The sequence below is a fragment of the Mustela nivalis genome, assembly GCF_964662115.1.
Source record: "Mustela nivalis genome assembly, chromosome: 16".
Taxonomy (NCBI): Eukaryota; Metazoa; Chordata; class Mammalia; order Carnivora; family Mustelidae; genus Mustela; species Mustela nivalis.
In genome coordinates, this window is record NC_139035.1 from 48,790,046 (window position 1) to 48,803,078 (window position 13,033).

General features: G+C 39.3%; 2 protein-coding genes across 3 annotated transcripts in view; one reads left to right on the forward strand and one right to left on the reverse strand.

The window, feature by feature from the left end:
• The window catches only part of CDC73 (cell division cycle 73), a 122,382-nt gene extending 113,630 nt beyond the window's left edge, over nucleotides 1-8,752 (reverse strand). For both annotated transcript variants that reach the window (XM_082703946.1, XM_082703945.1), the window contains exons 1-3: nucleotides 8,422-8,752; nucleotides 5,637-5,742; nucleotides 3,279-3,348 (exon numbers count right to left, since the gene is read on the reverse strand). In XM_082703946.1, coding sequence (XP_082560072.1) covers nucleotides 3,279-3,348; nucleotides 5,637-5,742; nucleotides 8,422-8,552 — 307 coding nt within the window. In that variant the 5' untranslated portion in view covers nucleotides 8,553-8,752. The remainder of the gene's footprint in view (nucleotides 1-3,278; nucleotides 3,349-5,636; nucleotides 5,743-8,421) is intronic.
• Nucleotides 8,555-11,441, forward strand: LOC309850264 (uncharacterized protein). The gene is made up of 2 exons (XM_082703955.1): nucleotides 8,555-9,247; nucleotides 11,058-11,441. The coding sequence occupies exon 1, from the start codon at nucleotides 8,763-8,765 to the stop codon at nucleotides 9,081-9,083; it is 321 nt and encodes a 106-aa protein (XP_082560081.1). The 5' UTR covers nucleotides 8,555-8,762; the 3' UTR covers nucleotides 9,084-9,247; nucleotides 11,058-11,441.
• Nucleotides 11,442-13,033: the final 1,592 nt, after the last annotated feature.

A 13,033-nucleotide genomic window follows, 5' to 3' on the forward strand; every position in this document is an offset into this window, starting at 1 on the left:
CATGGAATGTCTTTAGGATTTCCTCAACTTGCTCATTAAACCATTAATTCAACAATTTGTTTTAAAAATACCAAAGGAATATACTTGATGACTAAATGTATTTGTCCTATAGAAACTACAGGAAATGACATGGATGATTAAAGGGTAACTTTTTTCTGGACTCTGAAAAGAAAAACCATTTACTTCCCCTAAAGTACTCTCCCCCACTAACCAGTCTATTTATCAAGCTCACCTGAGATACTTAAAAATAGAGAATCCTAAAATCTATACCAGATCTTCTGAAGCAAAAAAGAAAAAAGTCCATTTTCTAACAAGTGCACCATATAGTTTAAAAAAGAAAAAAGAAAAAAAAAAGTCTTTGCCTATCCTCAACTCCATCCTCCTCGCAGCAGGATTAGAAGCCCTCCTCAATCCTCTCCCAAGATTTTAACCCTTATTTAATCTGTCTTTCACAATGGTAAACATGTTCAGGACAGGAATTTTGCATTTTGTATATAGCACCAAGTACAATGCCTATAAGAATAACCATTCAAGGAGCACCTGGGTGGCTCAATCAGTTGAGCATCCAACTCTTAATCTCAGCTCAGATCACGATTGCAGGGAGGCTGCTTGAGATTCTCTCCCTTTCCCTCTGCCCCTCCCTATAGCTCATGCCCACTCGCACGCTACCTCCCTCCATCCACCTCTAATAAATAAATCTAAAAAAAAGTAAATGAATAACCACTCACTAAGTGCTTACTGAATATTCAGTGAGGACAATACAAAAAGATAACACTCCAGATGATGGTCTTTCCATTATGCAAGAGACTGTGCAAATCAGTCTTACTGTTAAAGCCGTGGAGCACAGTGTATGATAAGATAGCTATTAATGACTTAAAGGTAGTAAATTCCACCCCAAGAAAGGTTAGGGCCAATCAGAACTATATTGACTTATTCATACTATTATAAGATTATATAAATTTATTCATACCCATCAATGTATATTATGTAACAATTTATTATACCTATTTATTCATATTTTTTAAGACAGCAAATTAATGATAACTCATTTATACAGGTAAGCACCCACTATTTACCACTGCTCTAAATGCTGGGTATTTAACAAGTGTTTGCCCTCTTAGAGTTTACCCTTTAGTGGGGGAGACAATATATAAATAAACAAATATGTAATTTCAAATCAATGTAAGGAATTTGATGAATAAATCAGGAAGATACTATACATAGATGCACACATGTGGCAAAATACTATTTTATATTTTAGAATGGTTAAGTCCTTATTTTTCTAAAGATTTTATTTACTTATTTGACAGAAAGAGAGCACAAATAAGCAGAGCAGCAGACAGAGGGAAAGAGAGAAGCAGCCTCTCTGCTGAGCAGGGAGCCCAATGCAGGGCTCAATCCCAGAACCCTGGAATCATGACCTGAGCTGAAGGCAGCCACTTAACCAACTGAGCCACCCAGGCGCCCCTGGTAAGTCCTGACAGAAGACTTAATAAGCACAGATGTGAATGAGATAGTAAGAAGTAAGACATATGACAATGTAGAGAAACAAGAACTAACACAGAGAAAACAGCAAGTACAAAGACTTGAAAAGTTAGGATAGTTAAAAGAATCAATAAGACAGGACTGCCGCAAGGAGAGGAGGGTTGGAAGACGAGGCCACAGAGATGTAGGCAGAAGCAAGATCACATACGTCAGAAAAGAACAAGAAGTGTAAGCTTTATTCTAAGTATGACGGGAAGCCGCAAGATGGGCTTGACCAAGTAAGTGACACAATTAAGTTTATATGCATTTTCACAAACAGGTCACTTTAACGGGTAGGCCAAAGACTAGACCAGAAAATACGGAGTGGGGGCCTGTAAGAGGGCTATGCAAGTCTAAAGGGGGAGAATGGAACAGGATAGGATAGAAGGTTTTAAAAAGTGTCTTACTTTTAAAGTTAAAAAAAAAAATGATTTTGCTCATGACATTGATCAAAGTAATCAAAGACTCTTCTAGGGTTTTTCCTTAACAACTACATGAATAAAAAAGAATTTATTGAGATGGAAACACTGGGAGACCAGACCTGCTATTTTAGTTTTGTTTGAGGGGAGAAAGGAAGGAGGAAATCAGCATTCTATTTCAGATATGTTGAATTTCACATACCTACTAAATATCCAAGGAAAGATGTGAACAGTGGATTTATAACTTGAGCTTAGGAATAGATCAGTGCTGAAGATTGGTAAGCAAAATAAAATGAGAGATGGACAATGAATAGAAAGAAAATCAAAGGAGTCTGGTGCCCCAAATGCCAAGTGAAGAAAGGCTTTCCAAAAAAGAGTAATCAACAGGGGCGCCTGGGTGGCTCAGTGGGTTAAAGCCGCTGCCTTCGGCTCAGGTCATGATCCCAGGGTCCTGGGACCGAGCCCCACATCGGGCTCTCTGCTCAGCAGGGAGCCTGCTTCTTCCTCTCTCTCTGCCTGCCTCTCTGCCTACTTGTGATCTCTGCCTGTCAAATAAATAAATAAAATCTTAAAAAAAAAAAAAAAAAGTAATCAACAGTGTCAAATGCTGTTGAGAGGCCAAGATATGGATATGAGATGAAAGGAACTGATAACCCCTAAATCAGTGCTGACTTTTAACAGTGATTTTAGAGATGTTGAGTAGGAAAGTCAGACTGAAGTGGAGTCAGGAGGGAAGCAGTGAGATCACACAATTGTTAACAAAGAATTCAAGACAAATTCAACAGATACTAGGAATGTGGGGTCAAAAAACTGTTCAATGAGAGATCTTACAGTAAAGAGAAAACTAGAAAGCTGATGATGCGAGAGAAGTAACAATTCTTAAAGGCAAAGTCTTTCAGAGTATGAAAGGAAATGGAGTCTATAGACAGAGAAGTGTGACTGGCCTTAGAAGCAAAAATAGTGCATTCCCCATATAAGAAAAGAATGGAGAGCATATGCAAACATATGCTGCTGAAAGTTAATTTTTTAGTGGAAATACAAATTCTCATCCCATTGCTTTTTTATTTCACAGGGGAAGGAAACAAACAATGGCTATTTAAAAGTGAGAGCAAGGGGCGCCTGGATGGCTCAGTGGGTTAAAGCCTCTGCCTTCAGCTCAGGTCGTGATCCCGGGGTCCTGGGATCGAGCCCCACATGGGGCTCTCTGTTCTGTGGGGAGCCTGCTTCCTCCTCTCTCTCTCTGCCTACTTGTGATCTCTGTCTGTCAAGTAAATAAATAAAATCTTTAAAAATAAATAAATAAATAAAAGTGAGAGAAAGTTAAAAATTACTCACATGCTTCACCATTGAGATATCCAAGCAGATCTTTTCGGTCAGGTCTTCTAACCACAGGTATATTTTCAGTCTGAAGTGAAAATTTTAAATTAGTTATCAAAACAACACAATTATAAGGAACAATAAAGACAAACATTGTGTAATGTATGAATTTCATTCCAACATATCTTGATAGTATTTATTTACGATTTTATCCTTAGGGAGTTAGGCTAAAAGAGCCAATAAGAGTCTTGAAAATTTTGATGAACATTAACTTTAAATAACTTCATTCTTGAAATTCAAGTAAGATATATAAAAAATAATCAGTAAAAATAAAACAATGACCCCTCCTTCTTCAAAATATCAACTGCAATCTTTTTTGTTCCCTTGGCTTACCTTAAGTATTTTTTTATTTTATTCATGATACTCTGCATGCTTTAGGCAATTATCTTTTTAGTCCTACTGCCTGCTCACTTTACAAATTTCCAAGTGCCTTCTTGCTTCAAACACAAAACAGACTTCTTCAAAACATTCTACTTGAACTCCAAAATACACTATCTTACCCATTAACCTAAGTTTTCATAATAACAATAGGTATGTGCTATTTAAGCATGGAGAAAAAAACTTGAGGAAATTATACAAGAAAACATTAATGGCAGTTGTTTACTTTCCATATCACACATTTCTTTTTTATCCTCGAGTGTATACAAAATTCTGTAAGAAAGGGGAAAAGATTTAAAAAATTAAACCTGGAAAATGTATCTATTTTGGTAAAATGGATAATTTCCCTTTAAGCTTCTGTATTAGCAGTTTGTAAAGAGGTATGCAAAACAAATAAAACTGCATACTTTAGTCACCAAGTCATCTTGGGGCCATGAGTTCAATAAATCCTGTTATTACCACAATTTTCCATATCATTTTTATAATATCAACAACGGAGTACAGGAATGACAGGTGGCTGCAAGATTTTAAATTAAAATCACTTTGTCACTTTATATAAGCAAAAATGAAGTAACAAGAATCCTTTGGCTAATTATCTTATACTAACTACTGCACCATTCTGCACATACTCCTTGATGACAGAAATAAACTATACTGAATCACTTAAAATTAACTTTTTTTTTTTAAGAGCAGGCTAAATTTTAATTTCTGCTATGAGTATAAATATTTAAGAGCCCACAGATTTTTGTGTGCTTATTTTTAAAAACCAGCCTACATGGGATATATCATAAATAGTTAAAAGACTTAATTTTCTTTAAATTACTGTTTCTAAGTCTGATAACAAACTTCATCATTTGGTTACTAACAAATTATGGACATAATACAACAAATTGAGAAAGATACAAGTCGATACACATTAAAAAAGTAGCCATGGCTTAGGAAAACTTACTTCAGAAATGGTCTGCTCACAAGAAAGAGCAAACAACAAAAAAGAGGAAAGAATAAAATTTGCAGAACCCTAAAATTATAGAAGTATTTTACTTCTGTGAAGTATTTAAGAAAAACACATGGGAAGAAAGGTAACAATTACAGCTACAACCATTTTTCAATAATATAATTTCTAAATCTAAAGCAAGTACCTGGATCATCTTTATTACCACAAAATGAATGGACACAGTCAACAAAATATCCTAGTTACTGCCTAATTCAGTTTTAAAAATTTAAGATGAGTAATGTAAGTTTATAGAAACATTGTTATTTTTATCCCACTATTTCCCACATCTCAAGTAGTTTACCATATGTATCACTTCTTCAATATGTAGTAGATTGTGAATATTTATATCCTATTCAGAAACAAGGTGCTCAAATACTGAGATGCTGAAGGCAGGCAAAACTGAAAATAAATGAGTTTGTCAATGAAGTATTAAAAAGGTTTATTAAATTGATTAAAAATTTAAAGTTGTCTGTTAATCTTGGTTCTTTTTGATGCTTCCAAAAAAGTTTTCTCGAGATTAAACTAAAGTTCGGCATATCGGAGTCCTTCCATAGGCTTATGAATTTAAAACATTCCTATAAATGCCTTCAAAACTTCTGTTCTTGTAAACAGTACCCACATTTTACATGAAAGTCACAGATTTAAAAATCCGCATAAATCACAGTGATCTAATTTTGACCCTCGAGTAGACTCTCATACAAACAAACCTTTTATTCTTTTGATCTGAAACCCATGAGGGAAGTGATTCATGCCAAATGATGTCGTCCCACACTGCTTACAAGGACTCTATGGAGTCCTGAAGAGGTCCCTGTTTGGGCGCCAAATGTTGCACACTGAAATAAAGTTCTTAGACACCAATCTTAGTGCATGATGACATAACAATTCCTCCATCAAAAAAGGAAAAAAAAAGAAATAAAAAAAGTTTTAAAATGAATTTTACTTACGGCTGCCCGTCGGACATAAACAGGATGAGAAAGGTGCACATTATTAAGTAGAAACAAGATAGAATCCAATGTGTAGTACTCTCTGGGTTGGCCTTCTTTTCCAGTCCTGAAATAATTAAAACAAGATTTATACTCAATTTTAATTTAGCTCCTTGGACTTAATTATATGTTTGAATTTATCTATACTTACTTTGCTACCCAACAATGAATTTAACATGACTAACAAAAATATCCATAAAATAGGAAATTTAATAAGTGGAACTGTCTTTTAAGCAAAAGAACACAAAGGTAGGTAATGACAAAAAGCAAGAAGGAAAGCACACCCTATTCATACTCTAAGGTACTATATACACTTTTTAGAACTAGCCCAAATTTGGTTCTGGTCTTCGTCAATAGAGAGAGGAATCTAATCAGTTAAAGAGGATCCAAAAGAGAAAACAAACCAATTAGGAGAAATACAACTACTGCCAGGGCTCAACTTAGAAGAAATTTATCCTATGTCTCCTAAAGTGAGATACTGCTAAATAGCACCCTTAACGACATTCTTAGAGTAAACACAACAATGAATTTCAGAGGTATAATTCTTACAACATCCTTCAAATTAAAGTAATGATGTAAAACATAATGAATTCTAGGTGTGATAAAACAATGCAGTTTAGAGGTGCAGGCTCTTTAATGAAAGCACATAATACTATTTGCTCAACAATATTAGTGTTCAATCTCACCCTTCCTACTACATACTCCTCACCTGAAAATGTCAATGTATTATTTAAATTCATCTGAATACAGCCCAAAGTAATCAGCCCCAACCTACACCTCTCTAGCCTGCATTTCCACTTTTCCTCTAAACTGGTATATTTCAGATCACACATCGTTACCAAATATTGTACTACGAAATGTAATATATAGGTAACTTTTTTTGATGATGATAAAGAAAAGCAAAGTAACATAATGTATGTACAGCATGTAATAAGGATAGCTATTGTTTACAGTTATGGATGTATGTACACATGCATACAGAGATGAATAAATGAACTAAAAATGTATTTATTGGTATGATTCACTGTTGTTACAGTTTGAAATCTATTCTAAGCAGTCCTTTTTCCACTACCAGCTTCAATGAACTATCAAAACATTTCCCTTCCAGTTCTCATGCCATTAAGCATGTCCTTTAAGACCTAACCCATCATGGGACGTCTGGGTGGCTCAGTTGGTTAAGCGTCTGCCTTTGGCTCAGGTCATGATCCCAGCGTCCTGGGATCGAGTCCCACATCGGGCTCCTTGCTTGGCAGGGAGCCTGCTTCTCCCTCTGCCTCTGCCTGCCACTCTGTCTGCCTGTGCTCGCTCTTGCTTCTCTCTCTATGACAAATAAATAAAATAAAAAATCTTTAAAAAAAAAGACCTAACCCATCATGTCACCCTCAAGTTCTTTACCCATTCTTTAAAGCTTACTCATTTGTTCAAGAAAAATTTGTAGCACATCTACATCCCAAACACACTTCTGTGAAACCTATTCTAATACCCCCACCTAGAAGTGATTACTCTCTTAAAGGCCAAAATGCAATTCTTACCAAATAATCTGTTTTATCTGATCTACTCTGATGAAGTTCACCTCCTTTGAGTCAGGAACCATGGTGTTACGAAACTTTTCTATTCTTCACATTGAACCACCCTACATCGTGACTATTCCTCAACCATGTTTTAAAGAAAAAAAAAATAAATAAATCAGTTAAAATTCCCACCAATGTAACTATCTGTACAAATTCTTCTGTAAGGACAAAAGGCAGGAAACCCAATGATGTCACTGCATCAACATTTCATAAAGCTCCTCGAATCATAAGCCCTCAAGGCCAAAAAACTAGAAACCCACAAACTCAATTTCCCCTAGCTTTTCATCAACTCTTCATAAAAGCCCTGTGCTCCCATTCAATCAAGCGAGATGAGTATGGAAGTTCTTGGCCCAAGCTTCCCATCACCCAAATGAAAGACCAATGACAGAAACATCACGACAAAGGCCCCACACGATGATCAGACCTAGTTCTAGAGATTTTCCTTAATGCCTTCAATTCAGAAAACCCCGCGGGGACCAACGTTCCAAGACAGTTCTCTCTAAAACACATTTCCTAAAAACCACACACCACCCCCCGTAGCTCGGTAACGCGCACCCCCATTTCACCCGTGTAACTCCTGGCTCCAGGAGGAAACTCCTGCCTTCGCCCCTCACTCACACGGGGTGGGAGGGCTCTTCCCAAGTGACCCAATCGTTCTAACTCCACGGAGTTGGTCGCCTTCTCTCTCCTTGAGGGAATTTTACGAAAAGAAAAAAGAAACCAGACCAGGAGCTGCCAGGGGCAGGAGGGATAGTGAAACACATGGCAGCCTGGGAGAGAAAGAAAAACAAAAAACTACAGAACACAGAAAGACGTCTCCGGGACCGGACGGTGTGCCCTTTTCTGCAGCCTCACACACAGCTAACACTCGACACGCACCCGCAGCGATGAACTAGACAAGTCAGAAACTCCCTTTGGTCCCTTCCCCTTCGGCGTCCCAAAGACTGAAAGAAAATGGACTACTCAAGACGCACCTCCTCCGATCCCCTCCTCACCTGCAAGTGTAACTTCTTCTCTAGAGGGAAAACTTTTACCCAGGGACCCGTTTTGTTTTTTTTTTTTTTTTCCCCCCTCCATCCCCATAGGGAATCGGGGGGAGGGGTTAGGAAAGAGGTCGCCTGGGGGCGCCCAACTCTGCCCGGCCATCCCCCAGGCCACAGCCACGCCGGACTCACCCCCAAACTACATAGTTGGTTTTCACATTCTTGGGCCAGGAGAACTCGCCGAAGATCACTTCGTCTCCCTTCACCACAATCTCCTTCTTCTGGATGTTGTACTGTCGCAGGACGCTGAGCACGTCCGCCATCTTCCCCCCCCCTCGCCGCCGCCGCCGGCCCCGGGCGAAGCCGCCGCCGCCGCGCCTGCCTCCTTCTTCCCCTGTTGCCTCGCCCTCTTCCTCCTCCTCCTCCGCCGCCGCCGCCGCCGCCGCGAACCAACAGCAGCCGCACTAGCAGCGGTCCTCGCCTACGACAGCAGCTGGGGCAGTAGACACCCAGGCTGTCGAGGACCCCGCGCTATGAGGCAAGGCCCCGCCGCCGGCTGCCCGTGGAGAACGCCTGACTGCGCGCCTCCAGCGCTCCGCGGCCGCCACCAGGGGGAGCCGCGACCGCCCAGGAACACGCCCCTCCCAGACTTCCACTCGGCACGGGACCGAATCGCGGCCCGAAACTCCGAGCGCAGGGATACGGCGCTCACGTACGGCGCGTGTACGGGGAATATTGCCGGGCGCACGCGCACGGACACGTCCCTCGTCCCTCGCAGCGCGCACGCGGCTAGCGACAGGTGCGCGCGCACCTGCGAGGAAGCGGCGTCTTTGCGTCCCTCCAGCATGCACTGAGTGATCGCCGACCCTCTTTGCGCCCGGAGGCTTGTGGCACGTTCCCTTGAAGGGAATGGAGCTTGGCAGAAGAGCTGCGGAATGCTGGGGTTACCGTACCGACTAAATGGGACCCACTAAGTGGCCTCTAAGTCTTAGTGATCTAATGAAGCCCCTATAGAAGGGTGAGGTTTGGTGGGGGGTAGTTTGGGGTGTTCTGTTTTGTTTTGTTTTTAGTGTATTCGCATAGTGTTTCAGACCTAGTCTGGAAAAGATCAATGTCGGGCACCTACATTTATTACCTGTTGTTTGACCTTGGCTAAGACACTTACCTTCTCACAGCATTCATTGGTTACGGGAGAAAAGGAGTTAGGATGAGAATATCTAGCATCTACCTAGCAAACCATCAAAGTACCGTTAATGTTGGATCTTGCACTTCCGTTCTTTAGATGATGACTTTTTCCAACCTGGCCCCTTCTCCGTGCCAGCCCCAAAGAGGTGTGTTTAAATGGCTCTGTTCAAAGATGCTAATAAAAATGTTAGAAAAATGGGGCGCCTGGGTGGCTCAGTGGCTTAAGCCTCTGCCTCTGGCTCATGATATCGGGGTTCTAGGATTGAGCCCCATATGGGGCTCTCCCCTCACCGGGGAGCCTGCTTCCCCCTCTCTGCCTCTCTCTCTGCCTACAGGTGATCTCTCTCTCTGTCAAATAAATAAATAAAATCTTAAAAAAGAAAAGAAAAGAAAAAGAAAACACAAACTCCAAACTGTCAAAATTAGAACACTTTGATTACTTTTTTTTTTTTTTTAATTGGCACCAGAAGTCTAAAGGCTGTCCTTGCTGGAAACAATGAAATAAATTCAATATACTGTGGCCTGTATACCTTAAACCAAATATCTGGTGAGGCCCATAATTTTTTTAATTCCTTGTACTATAGCAGAAAGGAGGGGGTGGGGAGGCATCTTCTTTACTGACATAACCAAATACCTTGACCTGTTTTGAAAGGAATCCATTTTTATTATGTGCACTACAGAGGGATATAAGTGTGTAGTTCGGGTCCTATACTATCTATAGCCATTTTGCAAATGAATTTGAGAAATTTTGTCTATTTTGTCGGTTGAGAAAATACCCTGTAGTATTTTCCTGGACCTCACTGCAAAAACAGATAGTATAAAGAACTTAACTGCTCTCTAATCTCCCGCACTGTCTAATCATGCTTGTATCAGAGCACCGGGTATTACTTGACAGTCCTTATTTGCTTGCAGGCCTCTTCCTGCAAAACCAAAGGGCAATAGACCTGTGTCATCATATCCTAGTGTCTAGCACATTATTTGGCACATTATTGGCTCCTGGAAAATGTTAAATTAATAAATGGATAGATGAGTTCAACAAACTCAAGATTTGATGGGTAGGAGAGTTAGCCATGGTTCCTTTAAATGATACTTAATTTTATTTCCTACACAAACAATGACTGTCTTAGTCCATTCAGACTGCTGTAAGAGAATACCATAGACTGGCGGGGGGGTGGGGGGCGCTTATAAATAACATAAATTTCTTTCTCATAGTTCTAGAGGCGAGGAAATCCAAGATCAGGTTCCCAGATTCATTGTCTTTTAAGAAGCCGCTTTCTGGTTCATAGACCCCAGTCTTCATATTGCAGGCTCACATGGTGGGAGAAAAAGGGAGTGACCACAGTCTGTCTATCGCAATGACCAGTTAGTCTCTTTTAGGATAAATTGTGGGTTTGAGGGGAGTGATTCGTAAACTCAACATAAGGAGTTACGACATTCGTAATTTGTTGCTTGTTAACAGTTAAAGAAATATGTAGATCATTTTGTTTTTATTTAAATCCCGTGCAGTCACCCTACTAGTATTAGTTCAGTGATGTTCTTTCCGAAATACAATAAAAGGCAAGATTAGTACTAGAGCTGAATGTAGGAAATTAACTAGAAAAAAATGGGAAAATTTAGTCTTGTTTCTTTGTCTTGGGTGAAAGCTGTCCACTTCTTCAGTCATCAGTTTCCAAAGAGTTCCTAGCCATTCTCAGTTTGAATTATCCTGATAGGATAAATGTCCAGCAACCAGGAGGAAGTGGTACGTACATCTTTTTATTCTTTTTTAAGATTTTATTTATTTACTTGAGAGAGAGAGAGACTAAGTGGGGAGGAGGGGCAAAGGGAGATGGAGAAGCAGGCTCCCTCCTGGGCAGGGAACCCAGTGCAGGGTCCCACCCCAGGATCCAGGGATCATGACCTGAGCTGAAAGTAGAGGCTTGACACACTGAGCCACTCAGGTGCCCCAGTGGTACATCTTTTTAGTTGAAAACCATGGATGAAAGATCATTACCTTAGAGTCGTGCCGCTATGTCCATTGTTAACAATAACTGCCTGATTGGATCCTTTCCATCAATTCCAAGGATAGTTACACTCTGATAACTTTGGCAGGTGACTTAATATCCAGGTTTTAAATTAAGAAGGGTATGTTTGAATAGGTTTTTGGAAATGCACCTTGAACTTTCTAATGATCATTTTGGATGCACCATAAATCAGTAATAGTATTTATTCATGTTAGTCTGTAATGGATAGAATCTAGGATTAGAAGTAAATGTTTCAAGTGCAAGGGGTGGGGGTTAATTGTTAACTCATGAGGAGATAATCTATAGGTTTCAGTGGGAGTAAATCTTATTGCCACCAAGGCCAATGTCAAAATTAAGGCCAAGAAAGTTCAAAATTTTCTTTGTTAATTTTAAATTTAAGATTCCATTAATTCTGTTTCATTTTCCTAAAGTTTGTGGAAGATAAGGATGTGGAGCCATGGCTTCCCAACAAAGACAAACCTCTGCCCAGTCCTGAGAATAAACAAACAGCCTGAACATGTTCGTAGCTCATTACTAGAGGAATTTGTGTAAAATCCATTTGGCGGTGTTCAAAGGGTCATCAAGACTTTGGCTTCTGTCCATTTCCTACATTTACTGCTTGCTAGATTAGGTCTTAGGCTGATAAGATGCACATTGAAAACATGCTCAGTAATATCTCTACAATTACCTCCACTAATGTTAGTTCCACATCATTGTCAGTTTATCCCTGCTATATTGCTTAATCATGAGGCATTATGATAATCCACTTTTAAAATCATCTTTTCCTTAGATAATAGCAAAGCATCCAAACGGTTGTAATTTTTTCATTTTGAGAGGCTACTGTAGAGGTTAAGGATTCTGTTTTCAAAGCATTCCAAGGTCATGGGATTATATATGTATTATCACACACACACACACACACACCACATATAAACACATATATATACATTCATGTTTGAAGAACTATGTGTAAATGTATACACAATTATATATATAATATATATACATATATACATATATGTGTATATATATGTATATACCTTTCATGCTCTAAGATTAGGATTTTATGATGATGAAGGGCACATAGTATTTAAGCTTATCATTTTTGAAATATATAAAACTCTATATATACATATGTTTACTTTTGTGTGTGTGTGTGTGTGTATACTCTTACCTTTTGTCAGCTGGTAGATTTAGGTAAGAGAAATTAGGTATCTGAAGTAATTTAATTCTGGGAGAGCCTGATATTTTAAGGGTAAATTTGGGTATTTGATAGCATAACCTTATTGGAAGTTTTTAATCATTCTTTGTATTCAGGAAACATCAGGAAACAAAATTAAATCAGGCACATCCAAGAGAGTTTAAGGGGTTGTATTATGGATAGTTTCCTAACAGACATAAGCAATGATTAGATTCTCCTTCTTTTGGTAAAGGAAAGAGGGTAACTGGATTTAGTGTTGTAGTCCTGGATAGTGTGGTGTGAGGGAAATGAGTATTTTATAGGAGGGTAGGCAACTACCTGAGAAGTGCTGAGTGATTTTTGTCAATGAGAGAGTCTTGAGTGGCTTAGGGAACAATTCGGTTTAGTGGAAACCCTAGAGCAATTAACTGACGCT